The sequence below is a fragment of the Aythya fuligula genome, chromosome Z (assembly GCF_009819795.1).
Source record: "Aythya fuligula isolate bAytFul2 chromosome Z, bAytFul2.pri, whole genome shotgun sequence".
NCBI classification, from domain to species: Eukaryota; Metazoa; Chordata; class Aves; order Anseriformes; family Anatidae; genus Aythya; species Aythya fuligula.
Genome location: NC_045593.1, coordinates 1,244,164 through 1,271,892, shown reverse-complemented (window position 1 = coordinate 1,271,892; position 27,729 = coordinate 1,244,164). Strand labels below are relative to the sequence as shown.

The 27,729-nt window shown below is 43.8% G+C and overlaps 3 protein-coding genes across 8 annotated transcripts in view; 1 reads left to right on the top strand and 2 right to left on the bottom strand.

Annotated features, from left to right (window-relative positions):
* The window catches only part of MBD2 (methyl-CpG binding domain protein 2), a 28,262-nt gene extending 17,010 nt beyond the window's left edge, over window positions 1–11,252 (bottom strand). The window contains exons 1-2 of the mRNA XM_032206183.1: window positions 11,021–11,252; window positions 1,294–1,453 (exon numbers count right to left, since the gene is read on the bottom strand). Coding sequence (XP_032062074.1) covers window positions 1,294–1,453; window positions 11,021–11,133 — 273 coding nt within the window. The 5' untranslated portion in view covers window positions 11,134–11,252. The remainder of the gene's footprint in view (window positions 1–1,293; window positions 1,454–11,020) is intronic.
* Window positions 11,253–11,404: 152 nt separating this feature from the next.
* On the top strand, window positions 11,405–27,382 carry POLI (DNA polymerase iota). 5 transcript variants are annotated; one of them, XR_004254316.1, is made up of 12 exons: window positions 11,405–11,699; window positions 12,484–12,609; window positions 13,294–13,458; window positions 14,246–14,398; window positions 15,006–15,242; window positions 16,008–16,186; window positions 16,438–16,529; window positions 17,931–18,064; window positions 18,549–18,754; window positions 19,701–21,083; window positions 26,237–26,699; window positions 26,794–27,382. XR_004254316.1 is itself a non-coding variant. In XM_032205688.1 (10 exons), exons 1-10 carry the CDS (start codon window positions 11,582–11,584, stop codon window positions 20,502–20,504), a joined length of 2,214 nt encoding a protein of 737 aa, XP_032061579.1. In that variant the 5' UTR covers window positions 11,405–11,581; the 3' UTR covers window positions 20,505–21,225. The 5 variants fall into 5 exon arrangements, 1 of the variants encoding a protein (XP_032061579.1); XR_004254318.1 differs by having other exon boundaries at window positions 12,487–12,609; window positions 26,237–27,382; XR_004254315.1 differs by having other exon boundaries at window positions 26,237–27,382.
* STARD6 (StAR related lipid transfer domain containing 6) lies at window positions 21,085–27,717 on the bottom strand. 2 transcript variants are annotated; one of them, XM_032205690.1, is made up of 7 exons: window positions 27,682–27,717; window positions 27,165–27,258; window positions 26,964–27,013; window positions 24,233–24,359; window positions 23,541–23,658; window positions 22,096–22,189; window positions 21,085–21,762 (listed from the first exon to the last, which is right to left on the bottom strand). In XM_032205690.1, exons 2-7 carry the CDS (start codon window positions 27,252–27,254, stop codon window positions 21,609–21,611), a joined length of 633 nt encoding a protein of 210 aa, XP_032061581.1. In that variant the 5' UTR covers window positions 27,255–27,258; window positions 27,682–27,717; the 3' UTR covers window positions 21,085–21,608. The 2 variants fall into 2 exon arrangements, with proteins under 2 accessions (XP_032061581.1, XP_032061580.1); XM_032205689.1 differs by lacking the exon at window positions 27,682–27,717 and adding an exon at window positions 27,589–27,662.
* Window positions 27,718–27,729: the final 12 nt, after the last annotated feature.

The window sequence follows — 27,729 nt, the reverse complement described above, 5'->3', positions numbered from 1 at the left end:
TCTGGTGGAAGGAAGAAAGCATAAACTTCAGGATTAAGCTGAGGTCCCCTTTTTAACTTTCGCGGAGGCTGCAGAAATTCTTGAAAGCTCATGAGCCACACAGTCATTCACTTTCAAATAATAAGTGTTATTTACCTAAAAAAGAGAAAGCGTTAATTTATTCTAATCTGATAGTTAAAGAGTTACTGCGAACGACACCCAAAATCACAGCAATACAAAGTTAGCACAGTCTCGTCTGGATTTTATATACCAAATTTTGCAATTTCTGCCCCTGCAGACTGCCCACCCAAAACGTTTCCTTGGAGTAGCCCCAATAGCTGTCTTAATTTGAAAGCCTCCCGTCTGCGGGAAGGAAATGAAAGAATCTGAAGGCATGACTTAAATAAAAAGCAATCAGCATGAAATGTTTGGGTCACAAATTACAAGCGGCAGATGACCAAAAATGACAGTGCATGAGACACAGCTAAAACTCGTTAGGTATTTTCAGACACTACTGTAAATTAGGAAACCTCAGAGAAATAAAGCTCTTTCAAAAGGAAAAACGTTGTTACCGAAATCCTTGTGAACTTCTGAGAACTGTTGTACAAGAAATCTATATTTTCTTTAGGAATAGAGTATCTGAGGGTCTGATAAGTTTATTTGTCCTGTCCTTACATGCTACAGCCGTTATTTTACTGCTCTATGCTTCAGACTTTCATTTTTAATCTACCTTACGCATTCTCTTCAGTACTCAAAAGGGCGTGTTTGTCCAAAGAGAACTAAGACAAGAAGAGAACAATCAGATCAATTGACAAAGGCCCAATCAAGCAGAGAAATATCTGGCCTTGTTTGGCTCCAGACATTCGGATTTGTACAGATAAGCTGCCTCAGAAAACAAGCTTCCTGGCACATACTCAAAATGTGAACTATTTCATCTCAGAACAGGAAGATGAACATAGAATTTAGGAATTTTGAAGCCTTGCACAGAAGAAACCGACGTCAACAATCCTAACTGTTACCGTTTAGAAGAACATTACTCAGGCAGATGACTAAAACTTCGAGCTCTTTATAGCCTTTAGCCAACTTCTGGCTTACTCAGACCTTTGTTTCATACTTAACATCACCTTGGTATTTTCTGGTAGTAGCAGAGCATTCCCTCTATTTAAAAAATTTGCATCTCTACCACTACGAAAAATTAAACATACACGTACATCTTAGAAGCAGGCTGCTTTAAAGCAGAAAAGAAATTGCTAAATGAACTACAGGAAAGGAAATTCTTAGGATATCCTTAAACACAGTATTTTACTAACAAACCTTATTTTGATTGAGAGAATCATTCCTTAGTCTCTGTTTGTTCTTCTGCAATTTACTGGGCATCATCTTTCCCGTTCTGAAGTCAAAACTGCTGAGATCAACAGTGTTTCCCAGGTATCTTGCCAACTGAGGCTTGCTTCTGAACTTCTTACCACTTGGACTAAAAAGAAGAAAACACTTTAGTATGTTTTGTTGTACAAGAGGACACAACCTTGACTTCTTACAACAGCTTTTACGCCTGGTTAAAGATCCAAAAAGTTTCCATTAGCTTTATTCCACGTGGCACGGTCATTGGTGTGGGGGTTAGCGATGGCACAACTGTCCGATCCCTGCATACATCCAATCCCCTCCTTGGCACGGGTTTTAATTTACGTGTCAGGCTAAACCTTGGCAAGTCAGGCTGCGTCCAAGGGCTGGAACTTCTCCGCACAAACCGTAAAGATCCTGTGCAAGGTCTAAATTGATTGCTAAGGTCAGCCTAGACTCAACAGCAACCCTTTTCGGCTAGCAAACAGCAAGGGATTGAAGCCACGGGCACAACTAAGACTCGAGGTGACATCTCTGGGCTCTGCAGTCGCTTACACTGGTGAGCAGAGGCAGCGAGGTACCTGAGCAACAAGCAAGCAAGCAGCAAGCGAGATGGTGCGGAACATGAAGCAGGTCCCAAGCTGCAATTGTATGTATGGCAGATCCCATCATCACAAATTCAAATCGTACAGAAGTTATTTAAATCGGACTCGTTTGAGATTACACCACTGCTATTACCCCAAATTCCCAGATAAAGGTCTGAATAAGCGAGATACTTTTAGGTTTTCCTAAGGAAGGGCTATTTCTCCCCCTCTTTACATTACAGAATCCTCTCTCTTCGGCTCAAACACCCAGGATGGTGATGCACATACCACACACACACGCACTGCCTGCTCTGAATTACGCATTTCATCCCTGACACATTTCGTCTCTGCAGATTTTCACCGAGCTCAGTGAGGCTTCCCCTGCACAGACTCATCAGCGGGTCAACCAGGACTTTAAGGGACATTAAGGGACAACGGTGCTGTCCCCAGACTCAAAAGCTGGGGGAAAAGCTGCTGGCAGGAACTGCTACACACAACTCAAACTGCACCCCTGGTTGGAGGTGGCTTCTCAGTACATGGTTGTAGAAACAGCTACATACCTATCGCATCAAGTCAACAGCCATTTGATGGTCTACTGCAAATCTCTCTGCAGTGAAATGACCTAAAAAAGGTCAAAAAAGGACCTGAAAAAGTGTCAAAACCTTCCTTACGCAAGAGGTTAACCGATCTCAGGGTGTTTTCCACAACACTTTGTGCAAAAAATTACTGAAGACTTCTGTCTACGCTTTTCCTCCGAAGCGTTGTGTGCTTTTTTTTTCTTCCCCACCTCAAAAAGCCCTCGAGGCAAGAACTTCCACACAAAAGAATACGTACTGAATTCTGGGAAAACCAGCTCATTAAGCCAAACGTTTAAAAAAAAAAAAAAAAAAAAACATATTTAAATGAATCCAGAAATATGGAAAGATATAATTAACGAGAGGTAAAGGGTGGGAGAAAAAGACTTGAAACAGATCGCAATCTGAAAGCTAACCTCCTCGAGGATGGGTGTGGGAGGGAAAAAAAAAAAAGCAACACACACACACGCTCCCCACAAAAAAAAAAAACTCCTTTCTGTTTCTTGCAAGCCAAGAACTGAAGCTTTCCTGGAAGCCAAACTCAACCCAGCGCGTTTGAGTTGTATTTTGGATGGTGGAGATGAATGCCCTGGCTTGCTGAGAGCAGAAATTCTACACTGCAGGTCAGACAGTGAGCAAATCCTTCATGGGGCAACTAAGTTCTCTGCTAAAATAACCTGATCTATGGTCTTTTAGGCTTCTTCAGAAACCTGCGAGAGAAATTCAAGATAAAACCTCGTCTAGAAGTGCCGGCTGCCTAGCCAAGTGGCCCTGCTTGCTCCGACTTCACTGAATAAAGCCTCCTGGTAAGAGCTGCCGTCCCATCCTTCATAAAATCCTGAATGAAAAGGGGAAAACAACGACTATAAGCAAATTGTGAAGTTGACGATTACGTTTTCTGTTTCGAAACCTTTCTTTTTTTGAATTAAAACCCTTATACACACTGTCATTTTAGCCCACACCTAAGTCACTACTGAAAAGATGGAGAAATTGGAATTCCTAACACCTTCTTCCATTATATCCTAATTTTTGCACCAAGGAAGAATCGTTTTATCGTTCATTATTCCCCCATCACCACCTTTTTTGTTCTGTAATAAGCTACCAGACTGTCACGAAGATAGCACTGTGTCTACTAGCCTTCCTCTTCAGCCTCCTTGGAGAGAAACGCTTCACCTGCACCTCGAAGGAAGCCAAAATTGCAGCAGCGAGCAGCCACCAGCCTAACTCCACGAAAAATTCTTCCTGGAGAGCTCTGCAAACACATTTCACATTTATAAGCTGAATTTATAAACGCACCCAACACTCTTAAATTCTATTTTTTACATATTTAATATCGCGGGGGGCTCTTCTGTTTGTTTTGTTCAGTAACGCAAGAGCAAACGCTCCAATATTCTGTATCAGCATCAGCATGGATCATTGGCAGGGATTTATTATTAAAAACTATTTGGATCCGTAGCACAAATTCCCCCACTTTACACTGAAACTATTAGCAGGGAGAAACTGCGATACGCTAACCAAATCCCTCCTTTCACCTTTAATTAAGTGTTAAGAAAGAAGCACGCGCTTGGGCTGAGATTAAAAGCTAAAAGTTAAAAAATACAACTTTAAAAAATCATCCGAAACGAAGAGACTTTGGAAGAAGTCTTGCAAAATGGCAAGAAATATAAAAAATATGGATTTTTAAACTGAAAGTGTCAAAGCACTGAAGTAATGCCTTCATTCCTGAATCGCTCCCAGATTACCTCTCCCCTGCTCCTGCTGCCAAGTTGCCTCACTTCTCCTACCTGCAAAGAAAGCTCCACGAGGCAGACGTCAAGCAGAAGGCCCATTTGCAGCAGCTTTATCTGCACATCTATTAAGTAATTGCCATGCACTAACGATAACGAGAGGGGTTACAGAATCTGTCTGGGCTAATGCAGCTGCACACAAGCCTGCTACTCACGCATCTGGGCTGAAACTACGAAGAGGTATTTTCTTTTCCTTTATTTTCTTTAAACCAAACTAAGCTCAAACTTCTTTTTCGCTAGAAAAGAAAGGTGGAAGGAGGGCTGTGAAGCTTTCTTCTCCCAGAGAGGCCCCTCTGGATGATGCTCTGGAGGCACCTCAGAAGTCAGGCTGCAAGGGATGCTGCAGAAAGCTGAAGGAAGCGCAGACTTCAAAGCCACGCTTTGCTCAGAAGGTTTTTAAAACGCGTCGGTCTGAGTTCACACGGCCTAGAATTTAAACTGCTACAAGAGTCAAAAAATGGATCCCTGCACGATTTCAAAGACAAATTGCCCAGATGTGGAGGAAATCGGTGCAATTTGCCCTCATCCAAGCGTCCTGAAGATTATTTTTACACTTCTTTCATGCAGCGAGGAGCAAGTGAAAGAGCTCTTTCAGGGTGCTGAGCCACAGGGGAGCCTCTGCTCTGCCCAAATTGCTGCATAACCCAACACCGAGACAGCTTAGAGTCGCGAGATGAACGTGGAGATGCACGTGAGCATCTCCAAAACCAATTTCAAAAAAATGGATGGGTTTCGGACTGTTATTCTTGCAAACATGACCTAAAAGTTACAAATACGTAGTCTCACCTCAGGACAATTAACTTTCCGGAGCTTTTTTAATAACTTGTCAACCTCAATTCGAAGTTTCTCAGTTTTTTTCCAAATGGAAAACTTATTTTCTATATTATTTCCAAATAGAAAAATTACTTCAAATCATATTTAGTGTACCTGTGAGACTTGGGTCTATCATAGCTGAAAAGCATCCCAGCATCTGCTCTTTGTTCTTTCAAAGTCAAATTTGGGGATGTTTTTCAGCCTCATCAGTTAAGGACTAACAGCACATCTCCCGAGCGCCTACAAACTGCTCCTTCGGTGACGTTATCAGGGCTCGGATCACTCCGTACGAGATGAAACGAAGCACACTACACCTCACCTACAGCTACGCGCTTGTGCAAATTTACATGCCAGACAAATTGAAGCTCTTCGCGGGCTGAAGGCGATTAACTTCGACAATGAGCTTGCAGGGAACTTTATTAAAAAAAAAAAAAAAAAAAAAAAAAAAGAGACACTTTACAGATGTTTCCTGGGAAGCAGCAGAACAAGTTAATTAGCATACAGGGAAGTTACCTTGGGTTTTATGGCACTGCAAAGCCTACTTGACGCTCCTCTCCCCGGCCACCCCCACAGTTCAAAAACACAGCAGCGGTGCATATTAAAAACAATAACCTTCAGCTTGGCAGACACTTCTGTTTTTGGCTGCTTTCAAAAAAATAATTGGCAATCTTCCTCAAATATTTATTTATTTTTACATGCTGGTCCTCCCCATCCAAGAGATTTGAGAGGAAAATTTCCACTGGAGCAAGCTCGATGCTCCAACAGCAGATGGTAACGGGGAAAACACGTCGTCTTTTTGGGGTTTAAAGTGCCTAGTTTTTTTGGAGCTACCCCAAGTAGCCATAAATTAAAGGGCTCCCGTTTTTAAGGATCCACTCTGGCATCCTGCAGTCCGACCCGGAGGAGCACGGAGCGGCCGGCCACCAAAGGAGAGGAAGAAAAACACCAAACTAGTTTTGAAAGGCGATTCAGATTAATGATGTTTTAGTTTGGCCACCTAACAGAGGTGAAGCAAAGCGAAGCGTTTCTCCCAGTCACCCCTTGTGGGTTGGGAACGAAGCCCAGGGAAAGGAAGGAGACTGGGAATAAATCCGAGCATTTCACGGGGTATTAGTAAATAAGACCACAGAAATCCCTCGTTTGATCTTACGTTCAAGGGAACCTAATATTGGAGAGCTGCTCCTTAAAGCCTCCTCGGCAGCTGACCTCTGCAGGGAACGTGAAAGATTTGTTCCACCAGCATATAAAAACTGCTCTGGGATCCTTGGAAGATCCTTCCCTTGATGATTTGAGTGCAAATGCTCAAACACACGCTCCTAGACATTCGAGGATCGGGTAAAGAAGTCACCACACGGATGGGGAAGCAAAACATTCTCACGCCTGCAGGGAATTCAAAACTTGGGATCTAATTTTCCTTGCAAGAAAACACTTTTTTTTTGATTTTAAACACACACTTCATATTGCCACGCTAAACCACCAACAGCAGCCAATGCCGACGAGCTTTGAGAGGTTATTTTCTAGGGGGCTGCTCGGTTTTCTAGTTCTCAAAACATTTTGCCTTCGTTTTTCAGACTCCCTTCCTACGTTTCCTGCACGACTTGACCAGCTGCTTCGCCGAGGCCTGACTCATCGTGCCCTCGTAAAACGAAGGCAGTTACCACGATGGCTTGGTAATAACCACCGGTATTGTTCGGTTTTACACGCTAAGACCCTCCTTTTAGTATTATGAGCAGTGATGGAGGAAAGATGCAGAGCTTCCAAAGAGGTTAGAAGAACAAGAAGGCGACTTCAAGGTCACCCCATGAAGGGGGTGCTCTGCAGGGAGAAGATGGAACAGGAAAAGCACTGAGAAATGAACAAACTGCTAAATTCAACAACTTTTTGCTTGCACGGAAGGCAAAGCACGTTCCCAAGACTTAGCCCTCGCTATTAGAACTTGTTCTGTGTCCTACCTACCTCTGGAAGCAGCAAAATAATTAAAAAAAAAAAATCAGTAAACCTACACATAACATAAGCATAATTCAGCATCCGAGAGCAGCATCGCTCAGGAAGTTACGTCGTGCTCGCTTTTAAAGATAAAGGTCTGCCCTCCGAAAACCGGCACCGAATTAAAGTAATCCTGCTGTCACTGGAAACTCTCCGCCGTTTATCTTCCTGTCAAACCACAAAACAAAACTTCAAAGGGATGTCTGTTTGCCCCACGGGTACACCTAGGCTGGAAAAGCTTTTGTAGTTCAACGTCAGAGCCTGTTAGAACCCACTGAGAGCCGTGTCGAACTACTCGGCTTTTTTAATCTCAATTTAAAAAAAAATAATAATAATAAAAAAAAAAAAAAGAAGGGCAGCTCGTTCGCTTTTTTCCCACGAAGAACAAATGCACCAAAACGGAATATTAACTGGCTGGAGCTGTGAAAGAAGTCGTTTCATGCCAGGTTTAAGAAACATCTTTCAGCAGGTAAACGCCCGAGGGGGTTACACACGCTAAGGAGACAGCGCCAGCAGAAAGAAAGGGGTGATAAAGCAGAAGCTGAGAAACCCTCGTTCAAAATTCCCACTTTTGCAGGGCTCTGGAAGCAACCCTGAGTATTTAACAGGACAGCAGCACCCCCTACCTCACGGCACACTGAATAAATAATTCGAAAAAATCGTGGTGCTGATTTCAATTCGGTATTAGGACCTGGAGAAGCGAGGAGAGTCGAAGTGAGCTCGATTTAAAAGGGAAGAAAAAATCTGACGGGGAGCCTTCAAGGCAATATCCTGTCTGCAGGCACACTGAGAGCACGGGCAGGATGTCAAAAATGACACAGAGGTGAGCTGCTCAGAGAGAAGATCCTTGTCCTGAGGATGAAGGAGCAAAATTACCTTCCAGCTCGCCTCTGCTGATAGCTGATGGGGCGCTATCACACGGACAAGATGGGCAGGAGGAGAACCTTCTTCCTCCCTCCTTCCAACTAGATGGAAGCCTAACGGGAGCATTTATTCTGAGCAAGCGTGCTGTTTGCATTTGCCCTACATTCAGCGCCGCGCTTTTTAATGCGGCATCGCCCAGATCAAATAAGTTTGCAGGGCTAAATATAGAAGCTCCCCCTCGCGCTCAGCTCCGGCGGAATTAGGTTTTTGCTGCCTCGCCGTCAGCAGGGCGAGGATTCCCCAAGCCAGCTCGGTCAGCCGTGCGAGCCTCCTGGGGAGAAACACACAGAAATTCACCCGGCACACACAGAAATCTGACAGTCTGCGTACAATGAAGCAACTGGACGTTTGCTCAGATCACGCCGCCGCCCTTCAAACGCAACGTGGATTTCCACCGCTTCCTACGACTGCCAAAAAAAGTGGAATATTAAACTTCAAGAGGCCGTGCCAAGTGCTGGCTGCCCAGGCTTTTAGGGAATATTGGCCTCTCCGAGGCACGCCAAGCAAAGCCCGCTCTGTACCCACCTACGTATTTCAGCATCGCCGTGTTTATTAACATCCCCTTATTATTATTATTATTTTTACAAAGGGGTGACACAGCTCTTTTGAACCCATTTGGCCTGCTCTGCTTTTGCTGGATCAAAACAGATTTCCATTTGTTTGAAACACAGCGCTGCTGAAATCTGCCTCAAAGCCATAAACAGAAAAAAAAAAAAAAAAAAAAAAGAGATAAATTTCCTATGCCAGTCCCGCCTGCAGCCATAAAAAACATTTTTTTTTATTTGTTTCGCTTTGGTTGAGCAGCAGTAGGCCCGCTGCTGAACAGAAGTTATTTCTCCAGACATAAATGACTACTTCTTCTTCCAAACCTGTAATCTGTAGCGAAATCAACAAACTCTGAGCTATGAGCTGCCTGGTGAGTTTTTAGTTTCAATTTTGCGGTTGTTTGGCAGAAGATCTGCATCACTGCTAACCATGCTGGAAGGCGGCCTGAAATGGGAGGCATTTATTCCTCCCGCTTTCCCACATGAAAAAAAAAAAAAAAAAAAAAAAGACAGAATTCCGGAGTCGGTGATGAGCAGATTACAGCCCTGCATCTTAAACCGGAGCGTGCTAAGGAGCTCCTCCTCAGCAGGATTTTCGGCAGCAAAAAGCAGAGTCTGAAGGCTCGGATCATCACACAAGGGGCTAACCCTAAAAGCCACGGTTTGATCTTGCGCGGTGCTTGTAAGGTATTTCCACCACACCCCTCCTGGAAGAGCTTTTTGATGATAATCGAGGTCGCTCAGCCTCAAGGTTGAACGCGAACGGGGGGCGAAAACCGTCCCAGCAGAACCGCCTGCAAGCGTTTCGGTCCGGCCGAGCAACTGATTCACCTCTCCCGAACGCGTGGCAGCTTCAAGCACCATAAAGCAGCCCCGAAACAAGCCAGTTTCGAAATGCAAATCAGGTAGATTGCAACATGCATTAGCCTTGCAAGAGCTGTTCTTAATTACTGCCATTATTTAGAGCATCGCCGTAAATGAAGCTTCGTCCAATCCCTTTTTATTGGGCCTTCTTTTTTTTTTTTTCCTCTAGCCTTAAGAAGTCATAAACCCATAAACCTCAGGTTTTTAGTCAGCTAACTAGTTCTAAGCAGCTAATATTAGTGCCTTAATGAACTTAATGAGGTTCCATTATCATTCTTCGCGAAGCAAGAGCTAAAACCTGGAGCTTGCTAGGACGTACCGCGTCCTCCCCGTATTTTGGTCAAGAATTTGGGATGTATAAAACTCTGACATCCCTGCGCTGTAGCGGGATGGACGCAGGGCTAGGGTTAAGTGTTTTTCCAACAGTCCATTTTGAGGAAATAACTGAAGTTACGTGGGCTTTCTACATTAAATGTGCTGTGACAGAGTTAGCAGCGAGTGTCTAGCCTGAGAAAAGCCGAAAAGCCTGGCGTTTAGCTCTGGAAAAAGAAGCCCTACGCAGCAAGTTGAGGTCAACGGGCTGCAGGAAGCCAGGAGCCCTCCAGAAAACGGGACTGACGCGGCAGGACTCAAGTTCAACCTCCGAGCCAGGCTTCCCGAAGGCAGGCCAAGCAGATGCGGAGAGGCAGGCAGCGAGGCCAGGAGGCAGAGGCACAGCAAGACGGCAGAATCGGCTTTGAGGAGTCGTCGAGGAGAAGCGCCATCCCTCCTCTGCACGCAGGGCCACCGATGTCAGAGATTTCGCGTTGCTTCGCAGCGACGGGTCAAGCGATGCCACCCCGGGGGCGCTGGCAGGAGCAAGGCTGCCCGCTCGCTCCTCCAGCTGGCCGGAGGAAGGCTCGAGTGCCTCGGCTGCAACAAAAGGAGGCTGCTGAGGCTGCTCGCACAGCAGCACAGCCTTCACCAGAGGTTTCAGGTGGGGCCCGTCAGATGCTGGGCAAGCTATAAATAGAGGAGCTGCGGCCAGCAGGCCGGCCTGTGCACTGGGTGGTTTCCTCTGCAGCGGGCTGGACCTACTCGAGCCCAGCCTAAGAGCACGTTTGGAGGCTCGATCCTTTTATCAGCCTGGAGAAAAGGAGTTATTCCCATAACATTTCTAAAAGCGGGAGGGAGGGGGGGAGAAACGGAGGGTGCCGGAGCTTTTCTTGCTTCTCCGACAAGGCGTGCTGGCAGCGGGGAGGCTGGCAGCCCTCGCTTGTGTCGAACTTTTATTAAAAATTACAGCTCCTGCTCCCCGAGGCGCTGAGGGAGGCTCCCCCCCGCCTCACCTCACCTCAAGGCAGCTCCGGCTCTGAGGGGCCGCTCCTGTCACTGAGGGGACAGCGGGCCCGGGGGGTGCCCACAACCCCCCAAAACCCCCGGGGGTGCCCCAAAAACACCCAGGGGTGCCCCCAAAAAACCACAAAGGTGCCCCAAAACCCCCGGGGGTGGCTGCTTTGAGGGGAACCCCGCCGCTCCGAGCCCGGTCAGGGGCTGCCCCCCCCCGGGTCCCGCTCCCTGAGGGGCTTCTCCCCGGCAGGTGGCGGGGCCGGGGGGGGGCTCCGCTCGCTCCCGGCTCCTACCTGAAGTAGTAGACATCGCTCTTGCCGGCGCTGAGGCCCGATTTGCGGATCACCTCCTCCTTCTTCCAGCCGGGGGGCAGCGCGGGGCAGTCCATCCTGCCCTGCCGCTCCATGCACCGGCGCCGCGGCCCCGGCCCCGGCCGAGAGGGGACGGGGCTGGGCGGGCGCTGCTGGGAGCTCGAAGCCGGGCGACGAACCGGCAACGGGGAGGGGGGAAGGGGAACCGGGGGGGAACCGGGCAGGCACCGGGGACCCCCCTGGCGATGGCGGCGGCGGCTGCTGGGCGCCAGGAGCGCGGTCGCTGCGCGCGCAGCCGGCGGGGCGCTCGCCCGGCGCCCGCTTCCGCGGCCGAGGCCCCGCGGGCGGTGGGAGCGGCCCCGCGGGCGGGGCGCGGCCTCGGAGCCCCGCTCCCGGAGCCGCCCTCACTCGGGCACAGCCGGGAGAGAGCCGGGAGCCGTGCCCGAGCCGCTGTCGGCGCTCTTAGGGCTGCGTTTCGGCCCGCAGCGGCTCCCCAGCGCGCCGTTGAGCCCCGTGCTAGGGCCTGCGTGGAGCCGCCGGGCCATGGCGCAGCCCCGGGGCGGGCAGGATGAGGAGGAAGAGGAGGAGGAGGAGGAAGAGGAGGAGGAGGAAGGGTGGTGGTGGCCGCAGCCGGGCCCTGAGGCCGCTCCGCCCGCCCCGAGTGAGCGCGGGCTCGGGGCGGGGGGTGGGGGGGCTGCTGTGAGGCGGCGTGAGGCGCTAGCGTGGCCTCCGCGGCTATTGACTGATTAATTGATTAATTGGTTGACTAAATGGCTGACTGATTGATTAATTGACTACCTGATTCATTAATTGACTATCTGATTGATTAATGGGTTGATGGGCCGACTGACGGACCCATTAACCCGGCAGCTCTGGGCTTGCTGCCTGTCAGGTAGAGATCTGCCGCCTTCCCCCGGCGAGGTTTCAGTGTCCCAGTCCCACAAGTTTCTCAGGAACAACTCAGTTTGCCTCAAATTTGAGCTGAAATGGTGTGAAATCGGCAAAGGTTCACTCCATGTTTAACCTGAAGTGGTGTGAAACCGGTGAAGGGTTGACTCCGCAAGAGGTGGAGGTCGTTGCTGCTGTGCTTCTGTTAGAGCTGAGTTAAAACCAGAAGACTTGACAGAAATATACCAAAAAAACGTCAATATTCCACCAAGAACAGGTACTGCAGCACCTAAACAATATTCTGATATGGCCCAGTGAAAAAGAAATCCAAGTGGCCACCTGAAAACAGGAAGATGCCAAGCAGTAAGCTGAGCCGCTGTGGGTGACTTACTCTCCTTACTGATCCTAGAATTAACATGGTGCTAAAATGAATATAAATCTCATCGGTTTTATATTCTCGTAATATGTTTGGTAGTATAAACTGACTTAAAAATGAACCTTTCATTGCGTTGAAGGCGGCTAGTAATGTTTAATCTGTTTGTTTGCTTTCCTTGCAGCAGGCCACAGCAAGTCGGTGCCAGCCAGAAACGCGGCGGGCAGAGTAATTGTGCACGTGGACTTGGACTGCTTTTATGCCCAAGTAGAAATGGTCCGTAATCCCGAGCTAAGAGACAAGCCTCTAGGTAGGAGTTGCTTTGCTGCTGATTAATCTGGGGAATGTCTGGTTCAGGCCGGAGAAACCGAGGAGGTAGGGCTGCACGGTGACACGCAGGCAGTCACCCAGCAGCTGTAACCACATCCGCAGTGAGCAAGGTGCAGGCTCGGCTCCGCGCAGCTGGGTGACTACAGGATTCATAAATCCTCCAAAGCACAAGCGTGGGCACTCGCCAACACGTCCCAACAGTTCTGGGGATTGAGGCTGGTTCGTAAGGCATGTGGGCACGGAGAGGGCAGAGCTCCACGGGCGAGCCGTTTGACACAGTCATGCTCAAAGCACGCTTTATTCCATCCCGAAGCTGAGCCTGAATGCAAGGCAGTCAGCAATGGCTGCAATCTGTGGAGGATGTACATCTGAAATTAACTAACACATAAAGGTCACTTTCATGGGTAAAACTGCCTGAAAAGGGTCAAAGGTAAGAGCAAAACGTGAGGTTTTAAAATGTTCTTCCAGCTGCTAATCTAAACCAACAAATCTGTCTTTCTTGTAGTCTTGTGAAGTTAAGACTTTGGGGATTATTTGTTCTACAGTGTCATGTTCTGATCAAATTTTATGCTTTGGAGTCTTCGCAGTGGCATGAAAGCACTCTGGCCTTCTGTGAAGTACCAAGAAACACAGACTTTTAAAAACTTTAAACCCTTATTTTTAGGTGTGCAGCAGAAATCCATAGTAGTAACCTCAAACTATGAAGCCAGAAAACTCGGAGTTAAGAAGCTGATGTCTGTGAAAGATGCTAAAGAGAAGTGTCCTCAGCTGGTACTGGTTAACGGAGAAGATCTAACTCCATACAGGGAAATGTCATACAAGGTTACAGGTACAAAATTAACAATTTTTCAGTACAGGACAAAAAAATCCAGTTAAATTCTGTGTGCACATTCACACGTATGCAATATTACTGCTGTATGCTGCTCTAAAAGTTCTTGAGCCTCCTACTATGGTGATAATTATGGTCATCAATGTCAATATTTAATAAAATAAGATACTAAACTTGGTTGCAGTCTGGGTCAGGCATTATATCGTTCCGATGTTTTATGGGATCTGTATGCTGTATTAGGTTTATTAGCCATGTAGTTCTTGAGGAACGTTTTTTCTTCCTTAAATACTGATTTCATTAACATATTTCTAAGTGTAAAATGATGGAGAACAGAACCCTGAAGCCTTCGAGTGGGTAAACTTCTTTAGTATCTCTTAATTATATGGTATGTCTGTGTTGTCACTTATTACTGCTTTTTATTACTAGCAGCTGTAATGGGTGAAATAGTGATAAATGTGAAAGCCAGGCTGACTAAGAGGCAGGTTTCCTTTGGAAAAGGCACTGCAGAGGTTAAGAGCTATCATTTTGTAAAGAAATGAGGAAAGAAGTTTGAGAAGAAAAGCAAATGACGGAGTGTTGTGGGACAGAGAAATATTTTTCTTTACATGCTCTTCATTTATTCAGTAAATATATAAATAAAATAAACGTATATTCAGTGTCTTATCATCCAGAAGAGAATAGGATCTCTGTTCTTGAAAGCATCCTGTTGGAATTCATGGGAACTCTGCTGCGAAACCCCAGGTTATTTGTTGTGTGTATGTTATATTTGGGTATCTCTTCCTCCTAGGATTGTTGGAAGAATTTTGTCCTCTAGTGGAAAGGCTCGGGTTTGACGAAAACTTTGTAGATATCTCAGAGATTGTAGAAAAAAGGCTAAACCAGCTACAACAAAGTGGATGTTCCAGAGTGTGTGTGTCTGGCCACGTGTACAACAACCAAGGTGAGTATAATGTTCTTCATCCTGAAAAATACAATATTTGGGACATTTAGGAAAAGTATCTATCTTCTAAGTATTGTCCAATGCTGAACAGATGGAAAACTGTGTTGCTCTGTGCTTTGTATTTGAGAGTTCACATATCACAAGTGTGAATGGCTGTTCCTATTAGACTGTACATAAAATAAATCTCTGTGGCTAATTATAGAGAACTGATTTTCCTTTTTTTTTTTTTTTTAATTATTATTTTCTTATTCTTGAAGATAGCCTTACCAAAGGCAGGGCAGCCCTCTAAATCAAAGACTCTGAAATCTCTCATTTCATTACGTTGATGCAAGAATCTGCAACGCTTAAGACCTTGATGCCTATTAATATATTATATTTAATACTTTAAATGCTGCCTAAACATTTGGTATCCTTGACAGTATGCTCCTGGTTCAGACAGTGGCAGTGTGTTTTGCTGGGACTCTGGGGAGAAGGAGCGTGGTTAAACTTGGATGCTGAAGTCATAATGATACCACATGTAACAGAATGTAAAAAATGCCCAAATTTAATTAGAGAACCAGCTAAGGGACCGTTTAGGTGCTGAACACTGCTTGCTTGCTCTTTGCAGCTATTGATTTGCGTGATACAACGCACGTAAGGCTGGTTATCGGATCTCAGATCGCAGAGGAGTTCAGGGAAGCCATGCACGCTCGACTCGGCCTCACAGGCTGTGCAGGAGTGGCCTGTAACAAGTTGCTCTCTAAGCTGGTATCTGGGACCTTTAAACCAAACCAACAAACACTTCTGCTGCCTGAAAGCTGTCAAGATCTGATGCGCAGCCTTGATCACATCCAAAAAGTGCCTGGTAAGTGCGGTGCTATAAGCATAGATGGCAAGCATGGTGACAGCCCTTAAAATAATAATAAAAAAAAAAGTACTCCAAAGATTATAACTGGAATAATTTTAAATCTAGTTCCTGTAAGTGGTGCTTTTTTGCTTTTTTTTTAATCTGTTTTATTAAGCAGAAGGAACAAAACGACTTTGGTTTTCTTTTCTTTTGGTTCTCTTTGGTTATTGATACTAGGCTTTATATGGAAAAGGTTCTTTGGTTGTGTTTCTTCATTTATTCTTAATTTTCTGTCTGGAAACCTATTGAGAGTTATTTAACCAGTCTGTTGGAGCTCGATCAAGTATTCTGGGGAAGTCCTTTGCCTGATTATTCTACACTGTTGTTGGCCAGGAAGCGTTGTTGCAGGCTACAGACACAGCAGGACCTTTGTTTTGTCCCAGCGTGGCTTTTCTAATGACAGATTCTCCGATTGGAATGGGAACTCATGGAATCATAGAATGGTTGGGCTTGGAAGGGACCTTAAAGATTGCTCCAAGCCCCATCCAGCCTGGCTTTGAACACTTCCAGGGACGGGCGTCCAGAGCTTCTCACCAAAAATGTTGCTGAGAAGCCTTCATTGCATTAATGAAAATAACTGTCAGCACTGATTTCTGCGTGGGTGGGCAATATTTTTATTATGTATGTACAAACATTCACAGAAACGTGATAGCGTGTGTATACGTGTGTATATTTTTTGATTTTCATTCTTTCTATATATTTTTAATATGCATTTTTACTTAGGCATTGGCTACAAAACTGCCAAACGTCTCGAAACGCTGGGTGTGAGGAGTGTGTGTGATCTCCAAGCGTTTCCATCCCCCGTGTTAGAGAAGGAACTAGGGGCTTCCGTTGCTCAGCGCATCCAAAAACTCAGTTATGGAGAAGACGACTCCCCCGTGACTCCATCAGGCCGCCCTCAGGTACAAGAATTGTTCTGAGATACTTAGCAGAGAGCAAAAAAAAAATGGCTTTGAGGTTTTATACAGCTCAGCTGGACTAACTGAAATGATTCCAATTATTTTACTAACTTTATTTAACAATTCCTGCATTTTCGTATGCATTCCCTAGCATCACTCATAATAAAGTACTATGGTGGTTTTTATTTCCCCTTCAGAATTTTGAAATGAATATAAAATTGAAGGGATTAATGTGTTTTTTGTTTTTTTTTCAGTCCTTTAGCGATGAAGATTCCTTTAAAAAATGTTCCTCAGAAGCGGAAGTGAAAGAGAAAATGGAAGAACTGCTTCGGAGCCTCTTAGACAGGTGACTGCCTTCAGTAGCTCTTTCTGATGACTGAATTTGTGACCTGAAGGGACTTGGAGCAGGCGTTAGGTTTGTCTCACACTCAACGTTTCTCCTCCGAGCAAAATGCAGCTCTAGGAACAGCACTCGCCTTTCCAAATTCTCTCTTCTTTTTTTTCTTAATTCATGAATTCCACTTGCTGATCGTTCTCTGTTGCTGTGGTCGTGCCTTGGAGTTCTGACTGCATCTTCACTAATATCTCTCATTTCCTGTGAAGATCCCTGGTTTTTCTTTCATTTTCCGTAGGTGAGTGGCTGTCTCTACTTTCAGACCCTTGGTTATCACTTTTTACGTTTGTCTCCTACCCCACAGATTTTTCTTCTCTATGCTGAAAGAATAGTTTCACTTCTTCCACCTTGCCTCACAAATCCAGGCAACATCCAAACCCAAAATACTTGAAAAGGTAAAAACAGCATAGCAGGTGGATTCCATTACTCATTTCTTAACTACTGTCACTTTCCTATCCTCCCTTTCTATCCTGTGGCTCTGTTTAAAACCAGTTAGTAAGGATAAATAGCCTCACAACACTGGATTGTTTCTCTTCTGCTATGTTTCAGTTTCTTCTGACTTTTAAAGCCCTTCATGTCCCGCATTTGTTCTTGATATTTATTCTTGAGAAATATTTTTCCTGCTCTCTGCAGGCTTCTCTAAGCCTTAAAATAATCTACAAGTCATAAAGGCTTTTTTTTTCCCTACAGCTATGCAAGTCTCACAACAGACACAGCCAATTTAGTTACATTAACATTCTGGACAGGGAATCTTCTCTGCATCTTAGGTGTTTCTCAGAACAATCTCTCTCTTCAGATTTTTGATTACTATGTCCTATCGTGTTATCTTTTTATTTATTTATTTAGTAGGGAAAAAACCTCCATAGCTTTTGCTTTTGGAAGGGGAAATGAGTACGTCATACTTTGTTTCTTCTCTTTCTTCCAAAAGTTAGCTAATTTTTTTTTTATTATTTTTTTTTTGCTCTGAATTGGGGAAGTTTTCTTGAAAAGCTAAAAACTAGAAGCTGAGGATTACGTAGTGTATAACCAAACACTATGCTAAATGGATTAAATGCTGAAATGTGGCAGTGTTGCAGACTAACCCATTTAATTTTCACATCTTTTGAGTCTTTTAAAGACTCGTAGAGACAGTAGTCACATGGTTTGGGAATCCTAAATTAGGAGTCATCAAGAGAAGCAGGTAGGACTGAAGTTCCCCATAAAATCAGCGGAGGAAAATCGGGAGTTGGGAGAGCCGTAGTGCTTAATTTAGTGACTTTTTAACCTAAACTATGTGGTACAACAGTTTCTAGAGACTCCCTGAAAAATACTTGTAGTAACCTTTATCACTCTGCACATGTTCGTGTTCCACAGGGTATCCAAAGACGGAAGACAGCCGCACACCGTGAGGTTGACTATCCGCCAGTTCTCTGCGACCGATAGGTGGTTCAATCGGGAAAGCCGTCAGTGCGCTCTTCCACCTCATCTCGTTCAGAAATTTGGAAAAGGTACGCGTAGGATTTTTGCAAATGGTCACACTTAGCATTTTTGAAAACGGGAGCAGCACAAAATTGGTCCTTAGCTTCTCTGAGCACTGCATGTTGTCAAAAGATACTAAATGAAAATAATTTTCAGTTCAAGGCATACCTGAGAGGGCAGAACAAACATCTTAATGACCATACTGATGATTAATTTTGGAAGCCTATAGTAGTGTTTAGAGCCTGACACTTCAGGAATTCATCTTTTGAGATAAAAAAAGGTTTTCTTAGTGGATTTATGGAGTTATATACTAGGAATAGCAGTGTATTTAAAACTTTTTAGGTTGTCGTTGCTGTCTGTGGTTCTGTACATGCAAAATGTTGAAAGTTCACAATATAAAGTTAGAAGTGCCTCACACATTGCCTTGTACTTTGCTATTTAAATCAATCCTCAGTCACATACTTTTGATTGTACACATAACTTTTTCCTTCAATTACTGTTTGTTTGTTTCAGAAAGCAGCAACATTATATCTCCACTGATTGATATACTCCTGAAACTCTTTCGAAAGATGGTAAATGTGAACTTACCATTTCATCTTACCCTCTTGAACGTTTGCTTCTCTAATCTCAAAGATGTTCCTAGCAGCAAGAAAGGATCAATAGGTTTTTATCTCAAGCAGATGCCAACACCAACATCAGGCTCTGGTAAAAGTGTCCAGGTAAGCTGAAAGATGCTGAAAATTATCTTTGCAGATAAGGAAGTTCTGAGATACTTCTGTCTTTATTATTATAGATTTAAACTTTAAATGTTTGGAAGTTTTTGGATTATAGATTTTTATTCATAAAATGAAGATTTCTTTGGAATCTTCAGAGCAGGTGCTACTTGGTTGCTTTCTTTATTAGATTGCTTAAAACAAATTTCATGCTATCTGTTTTGAGTGGAACAGCCAGGTAGGTTATCAGCCCTCTGGACTTGAAGAGAACAGAATTCACTAAGGGAAAAATCCAGACGTACATCTTCTGAAAATAATTCCTGACTTTTGCTTTTAATTTCAGTAAGAGGTGGAAATAATCTCAGCTTGATTTAAAGATAAAGCCAGGGATAGAACTTGTAACTTTTACCTTAAATTAAAATCTCCTTGAAGTTGCTTATCACTTACCTTGTTGCTCTTATTACAAGATACTTTCACAGTGATTATTTAACTTGCATCCTTAAGTCTCCCTGTTCAGACTAGAAATTAAACAAAGATGCAATTCTGTGTTGGCCACTAGCATCACATTCTAGGCTGTGCAGACTCTGTGGAAGCACTGCTAAGTAATTCCAGGAGATGTTTTCCACACATAACAGAAACAGTAACTTCAAAATGACATCGTGCACTGATTCTGTCTTGACATCTTGATTTTGCATATCGGTAACTCGCATGTTTCTTGACTGCTCAGGAATAAAGCAATAAAATACAGCTTCAGGGTAGTTGCTCCTTTAAAGGAAGAAAAGGATTCCCTGTTTAGATCTGTGTTTGAAAATAAGATTTAAAAAATAAAAGCATTACTGATCGGGAGGAAAGAAGCAGTGTCTATTAAGGAATAATTTGAAGAAGTTGCTGTTAGTAACACAGTGCTCAGTGATTAGCAGGCTTGTGGTTTAATGCACGTCTTATGCCACAGGAGATGGAAGATGGCTCACAAGGTGAAGGAAGTGCTTCTTGGAACCAGAACTGGAGCAGAACCAGCACTACAAAAACGAAGAGACCTTCAGAGGAAAAGGAAAGCGATACAAAGAAAGCAAGAATTCCTGCCTTCCCCTGTCATTTGTCTCCTGGTGGTATTGACCAGGCAGTCTTCAGGGAACTTCCAGAGGATATCAAAAAGGAAATCATGTCTGAAAAAGCAGGAGAAGTGATCTCTGCTGAGGATGTTTTGGGTCAGCCACCAGTATGTTTTGCAGAGGAGGTACAGAGCTTTTCCCCAAATTCTAAGGGTGATGAGAACTCTGCAGGGTACAGTGCACACCTCACACCAGCTCATGAATCAGCATCGGCTTGGACACGCAGCTCCAGCACCAGTTTTTCTGCTGAGTATCCTAAAAGTGTGTTAACAGGCATGGAAGAAAACCCTCCTGACTCTCGCAGCTTCTGGGATTTATCAGTTGAAGCTGGTGCCAGCCAAACTGCTCCACGTGTCCCTGCCTTGGGTAAAGTTGAGCAGGATTCTGAAATAACTTCCGAGGATAAAAACGACAGCAGGAAAGTGGGAATTGTACTTCCTCCTAGTGTCGATCCGAAGACTTTTTATGAACTACCCACAGATGTGCAGGAAGAACTCCTAGCCGAATGGAAGAATCGAGAACCTGCATCCAAAACCTGTATAGAGAAACCCCCAGAAAGGGCTAAAACAAATAGAGGAAGAAAGAACACAGCATTGAGTTCCTCACAGTCTAACAGTTTGCTGAGGTATTTTAAACCACGGTGAAACATTTTTCATAACAGTAACGCTGTAAAATTCAGCACTGGAAGGCACTTTAGGTTAGTTACTGTGAAGATTAAAAATGTACTTTGACATAAAACCTGCTGCTGACTGCTTAAGCAGTAATTAGTCTTATTTTTCTTCTCTGATCATTTATACGATGAATCTCAAATTGTCCTCAAAAATTACTTTTAAGCTAACTTATTTTAATATTCACTATCAATACCTTAACACGCTGACCAGAGGAAGAAATTTTGAATTTAATTTCTCAGTGATTTATATTATGCACGCTATTAATTTTTTTCTAACAACTCAGGAGGAGACCAGGCAGTGAAGATGAAAGCCGCGTTCGCTCTCTTCTTTTAATTTGCACCGCTGCTTCTGTGATGTGTAAAAGAAATTGCTCTTGTCCTAGCTGCCACCCTTTCCTGCCATTTAAGCTTATCTAGAAGTACTGGAAAATCTACAGGAGCAATGGGAAATGCTGCTTCCAAAGAAACCAGCTCATTCCCGGACTTCAGGCAGCACACAAAAACTCACGGTGGGTTTTGGAGCTCAGGATTCAGAAGACGACAGACAATCTGAGTGAGTATAAAGAGCAGCTTTTAATGAGATGCTGTATAATCATATTCACCAGTTTTTCCTTCAAATATTTAATTTTGCAAACCAGTGATACGGTTTCTAATTACACTCACACACTTAATAAACATGTTTAAAGTCTCTAGTACACAAGATCTTCTCTTGTTTCAGTCAGGAGTGCATAATTGAGGTAAGAACTTATCAAAGTGTTTTAAAGCCATAGCAAAATATTTGACTACTGCATTTTAACATTTATAATTTGCATCACCGAGTCCTCATGTGACCGCATACATAGTGCAAAAATATTACAAGACATCACCTGATAACAGTGAAAGCTACATCCTGTGCTTTGAGGGCACTTCGGGGTAGATTCTTGCATCATTCCCCAAAAGCATTCACTACGTTAACAGAGAAGTCGAGCTTTACACATTTCCACATACACCATTAAAATAAACTTCATCTTCCATTTTAAATACGAATTGAAGTAAAAAAACACACGTGACTTAAGCCCATATTATTTTCCACTTATGTTTAATTACGGTCTTTAAAGCTTTTCAGTCCAGCCCTTGTTTCAGTGATTAAGTTTACGAGGGTCGTAGGTAACGCTGTCTCCACCACGGAGCAGGGAAGCATTCCTCCGAGTTCTGGCTGAATAAATACAACTAGCTTAGAGTGCTCTGGATTCCTGTGATGAAAGGAGCAAAATCCTTCAGTTAACAGTTGTTACTGCTGCTTTGAAACTTACTGAGCTGTGCAAATGATTACAAGTGTTCACAATCTCTGCTGAAATTACTCATATATAAAATGAACGGTATACAAATGGTCCTAGAAGATTAAATTCAGCTGTTGAGTCTAACGAGGTTCCCTCAGTTGTTTCAGAAGATTGATCTGCACAAAAATCTAAAAGTTTGCCCTAAATAAAACTGTCTAAATAATAATAAGCTGTTTGGGTTCAGCAGATTTAAGCTTGGTATAGAGAGGACAAGTGAGTAACTGAAGAGGCCACTGAAATACTTACTCAGGCAAGGGAGAACACACATACCCACAGGGATTGTTACGGCCTCGGACACAAGAGGGAGTTGGAGGGCAGCTGGAATATTCCACGCTGATGGCTACAAGTTGCCACAAACACAAAAAAAAAAAAAAAAAAAAAAGGTGAAATTAACCTATTTTTATACATGTGAATCATAAAACTCAAAAATAACTTTGGAAAACAGCAACGCCAACCTGTGTGGGATAGTAAAAGGTCTCACACTATGCTCCCTGATGTGTTCAATCGTTTTATTCTATAAGCGAGATATCTAAAGGACATCAAATATTTCAACATAAACCGAAATCTCTGTGGATGTTTGGGCAAGCATACCCAGCAGTTTTTTATCCTCGGGACGTGATTACACATCCTCAAGTGTTGAATTGTGGTTTAGTTCAGGACAAAGCAGTCAGTTTGGTAGCAGCTGTCTCTCATTAGTTAATGCAGTCGCAAAGAAGACGAGGAAACTGTTTGCTGCGTACATGGACAGTAGTAATTGGGAGGGGTGGTTTTGTTTAGAGCAGTAGTTAGGAGGGGTTGTTTTGTTTAGCTCCCCATTAATTTTGCGTAATAAAGTGTTGTGACATGGCTTGAAAAATAGTGGTAGGTCGGTAAAGATCTAAGGTGAATAAGGGCATTTTCTGCCATGTCCTAAGACCCCCCCAAAGGAAAAACCCAGCGCAGAAATAGCAGTGAGCTGATTTCCTTGTTTATCACGTGAAATTAATCATTTTACATTTTGTGTATGTATACAATCAACTACAGACCAAATTAGCAAAGTTCACTCTGAGAAGTCCCTAGTAGAAGCCCAGGAAGACCCCAAAGTATAAAGAAGAGTTTATTTAACAAAAAATGACCTTCTATATTGAAATAAATTCTAAATTTCTTGTTAGTGCTACTGTTTATTTATTTTATTTTTTTTAGCGCACGAGGGCAACAGAGACAGTGAAAGGACTAGAGGGCATGTGAGGAGGAGTTGGGAGGAGCAGCTGAGGTGATCTCATCACCAGCCACAGCTTCCTCGTGAGCGGGGAGCAGAGAGGGTGGTGCTGAGCTCTCCGGTGACCGCAAGGAAACAGCTGAAAGCTGCACCAGGGGAAATCCAGACTGGACTTCCAGATCAGGAAACAGTTCCTCGCTGAGAGGGTGCTCAGGTGCTCAACACCCTTAGCTATATGCTAAATGGTTTAACTCTGTGCAGAGTCAGAAGGTGGACTTGGATGATCCTCGTGGGTCTATTCCAGCTCAGGATGTTCTATGAATTATAGTTTCAGTGTTAAAGAAACAGTTTTGGAACAAACCAGAGGGAACTGTTATCAATCAGACCACATGCAAGCAGTCTATATCCTCTGATTAGACTGCAGAACTGATCCTAAAGAAATTCACGAGGTTTTCCGAAATAAATAAGCACGCAGTAATTACACAGAACTCACAGTTAGTTGTAAGGATGCCACCAGGGTAGGCTTTGACATGCAGCAGGTCGACAAAATCTCGCGAGGAAATCAGGCCCATGCCATAGCTGTGCGTTACGCTGTGGTAGATACCAGTGTCCTACAAGTGAGTACAGGGAATTTTTTGTGGATTAGTGTGTAAAAAGCTAAGCTTTATGTGATGGACAAGCATTACATGCATAATGAGAGGGTGGCAAAAACATATTCCTATGTGTTAGGGTAAGTTCTGTCTGGTTAATGCTGAACTAACACCACAGCCACAAAAGGGATCGGCCAGTAAGAGGAGGTGAGGATGTGCTGCCAGTAAAATTGCTGCGTGAGAAACTCAGAACATGCACGTTTAGTATCTGGAGCTAGAATACCTAGTACAGCATCACTTACGCCTTCATCCTGTCCTTGTCTCATGTGCCCACATGAGCACAGCACCCAGTCAAATCCCAGACATGTCTTGTGATAATTTCCATATTATTAAGGCTTTGATTTGCAGATTCCCTGGTGTGATTTCGTTCATCCTTCCTCTAGCAGCATGTAAGCAACTGTAACCTTCCTTTTAAAACCCCCATTTTACACCCCTTCCCAAGATAAAGAGCTTTCTTCATCCCAACGGAGATCTCTTTAGTCACCACAATTCAGGCAAAAATAGTTAAAAACCGTATTTTAAACAATTGCATTACCTGGTCAACGCTTTCTAACAGACTGTAAGATTTTAGTGCTTTGTCCCATTTGTTTCGATATTCAGGAAGATACATGAAAGGGATAATTTTACTAGGGACTTCCTCAATTATCCCTTCTCCACGGTATCTACATTTTGTAAAAACAAACAAAAACAGAACAAAACCAGATTTTTAAATTCACATTTATTAAGAAAATAAGTTACACAGTAAGAAACAGCTAGAAGGTGGGAACACCAGCCTATAATGAGGGGAAAGACGACAAACGTGATTGCACTTGATGGCTTAAAATGCAAGCAGTAATAAAAATTATGATTTCGTGGCTGATTTTTGAGACCATCACATTCTTAATGTCACACATCTTAAATGAATCATTTATTGTCAGCTATTAGATAAAAATGTGTTAATTTAGATGTATGTAATTTATCTCTTAATTTATATTTTTCTACGTAAATACTTTCAAACCTTTTTGATACTGCAAATCTCACTACTTATGAACCAGTACGCTGGTGTTTCTCCAGCTTTTGTTCCTAATACTCTGGGAAATCCAAGGGAAAGTTCAGAGCAGGGAAGAGCGGCCTCTTACAAGGAAATAGGAAACTCCTCTCATGCTGGGAAACGCTCACTAGCACGGGCAGTTCACACACCTGGTTTCTGGGAAACTGAATCACTGCACTAATCACTTACAGCAATCGAACACAAAGGTTAAGGATGCTGCACAAACGAGCTGAAAGGATTCTGCTCACAAAGAGGTTAAGAAACTCGGTATCAGATTTGCAGCCCCTGACAATACAGGACTGGAAGAGAAAAAGAGCAAACAGCTATTTCATCACCACTTGGTGAAGTGGCAGCGTGGGTGTGAGGGACTGCTGCAGGAACTTGCCTCTCTGCTACCTACAACAGGTCTGAGGGTGGTGGAAAACATTTTAATGTCTGCTCAAAAACAGGGAATGTAAACCATGGCAGGGCCAGTTAAAATGGTATTAATATTTGAATACACCCTTTATTTCTGTAGCTGCCATGGATTTATGTTTACCAGCATCCTAAGCAACTCTCACCTGCATCCTGTAAAGTTTTCTGTCCTAAACTCTGTAGTTGTTAACCAAACAACCACAAAGTTTGCTTAGGAGACAGAACATCAAGAGAGACCCCATGCTACCCTGAACTCTGCTGGAAATATTTCACCCACGTGAAGCAAGAATCTGTGTTTTCTCTACCAGCTTTGATGCTGCCTTCTCTTAGCAAGTAAAGCAAACTCTTCCTACTCCTGCCACTTTGAAAAGGAACTGGCATTTGTGATACGTGGTTAATAAGTGTGGAATGTCACACTGGAAAGGGGAACAGCTGTATTTTTGCTTCTAGAAACAGCTGATATTCCTTCTCCTTCCTAAAAGATGCCAGGGATCGATGCAGCTCATTAACATGACAAAGATATTTGCTTCTCCTGACTGCCTATGTGCCTGATGGGGACTGCAGGATGCCTTTTTCACCCAAAAGACACAAGTCAGGCGCATCCTTATGAGTTCCCAAGCTACCATATTCTCAGTCCTTCACACCCACCTGCACTGGAATAAGATCTGAAACACGAGAACAATGCCACATCCGCGCTATTCAAATTCTTATTAAGATAATAATACTCTGAACGTATTCTAATGGCATATTACTTTCCATTATAATACTATAATGGAATTCTTTTGTAATATCATTAATACAGCGTCGCATTCTCTAGTGAATACCTTCCGTGCTTCAGAAGGAATCAGAAAACCAAGCACGATTTTTGGATTTAGAGTGCCACTCATCAGAAACATCTCATCTTACTGAGAATTTACAAATTTAAATAATCAGATGCGTATTGTCTCTACTGCTTCTTTGTCTAGACTGACATTTAATATAATTTAATACCCATTAGGCATTAAAAAAAAAAAAGCTAAGGACACACCGTAAGTGTCCTTTTAGTCCCCTTTCGCATGCTTCTCTTCAGTGAGATTTCTTTCCTCCCTGTTTCAGTGATCTGTCTCAGCCACCAGTTGCGTGCCACAGCCAGCATAAATGAGAAGGACTGCAGAGCTTGGAGAGGGGTAAGGAAGCAGAAAGGATGAATGTAAAAAAGAACAGTCAGCGTCAGCAAGTTGTATGATCAGGTTACTACTCTACCTCCCCTAATTCCACCCTCTGGGCAAAATCCAGCTCAACAACAGCACAGAGTTCACAGCTCAAAAGAAGAGCGGACAGATGCTGCTGCAGCTTCAGAGACTAAAAGATCCCCTTCTTCCCACTACAGCAAACTCAGTTTCAGGTGCCAGGAAGAAAAAGGCACAGGTAAAGTAGAGTGAGAGCTTGAGTGTGTTTACATGTGTAAGTATCGGTCATTTCGCAAGTGTGAAGATGTGAAAAGGGAACTCCTGTTGATAGCTGTAATGGCACAAACAGGATATTCCACCAGCAACAGCTTCCAACTTCAGGCTAAAAGGTACCTACTTACTCTGTATTAATAACTTACATAGAATATTTAATTTTCATAGCACATTTATAATTGTTTGGGAAATGCATCTCTCCTATTCCAGAACTACTGCTGACTCTGGGCAACTACATTGCAAAATCTCTGCAGTTAACAAGACCAAACACATCCCTGAGGGACAGCACACGATTACTTTTTCCATTTAGATCTTGGGTGTCACTGCTCAGGACAGATGTTGGCGTTCGTTACAACGACAAACAAAACACAAATACTTACATATTTCCCGCATACTCTTTGGAAGGCTTGGAAGAAACTGTAACATTTTTCTCAAAATGAGAAAAAGAAAATAAGAAGTTAGTGCGCTACCTTTCACCAGTCGCTAGGTTTTAAAGCAAAACAATGTTTTAAACGCTTTCTGCAACAAAACGTATTTAATACGGATAACTTCATTAGAAGTATTAACTGGTATTCACTTACCGAAACTTTTATCACCCTCCATCCTGAAGTATCCTGGCTGTACGATAAGATTTTTTCTGAGATTTCATCCGTGATTTTCTTATAGTCCATTTAGCTGTAAAAACGTAAAAGCAATTTGTTGGCATGCAATAGGAGCATCCCCTGAAGGGCAGGAAGGCACAGAGCTCACTTCTCTATTTTTTCCAAAGGCTTTAATAAACCTTGAGCATTTCTATCACGTCTTCTTGGTCGTCATGTTCCAATTCAGAAACAAAGCCAGGAATTTATTAAAACAACATTACACGACCGTTCCCCAGCCCGGACGCCTGATGACCAGGGCTTGGGGTGGGAGTTTCTCATCAATTCCAGCGCCCAGCTTGCACCTCACTGCCACCAAACCCCAAAATGGGTGTAAATTGGGTGTCCCCCTCCTCCTAGGGCTCACCACACGGGGATCCGGAGCCGCCAGGACGCCTCACAGCTCCCACAACCTCTCCTCCTTCCCTCCTCACTCCCGTCCCCCTCAGGCTCTGCTCACCCGCTTCACGGCCGCGCTCAGCCCCGCCCCGGGGCATGCCGGGAGTTG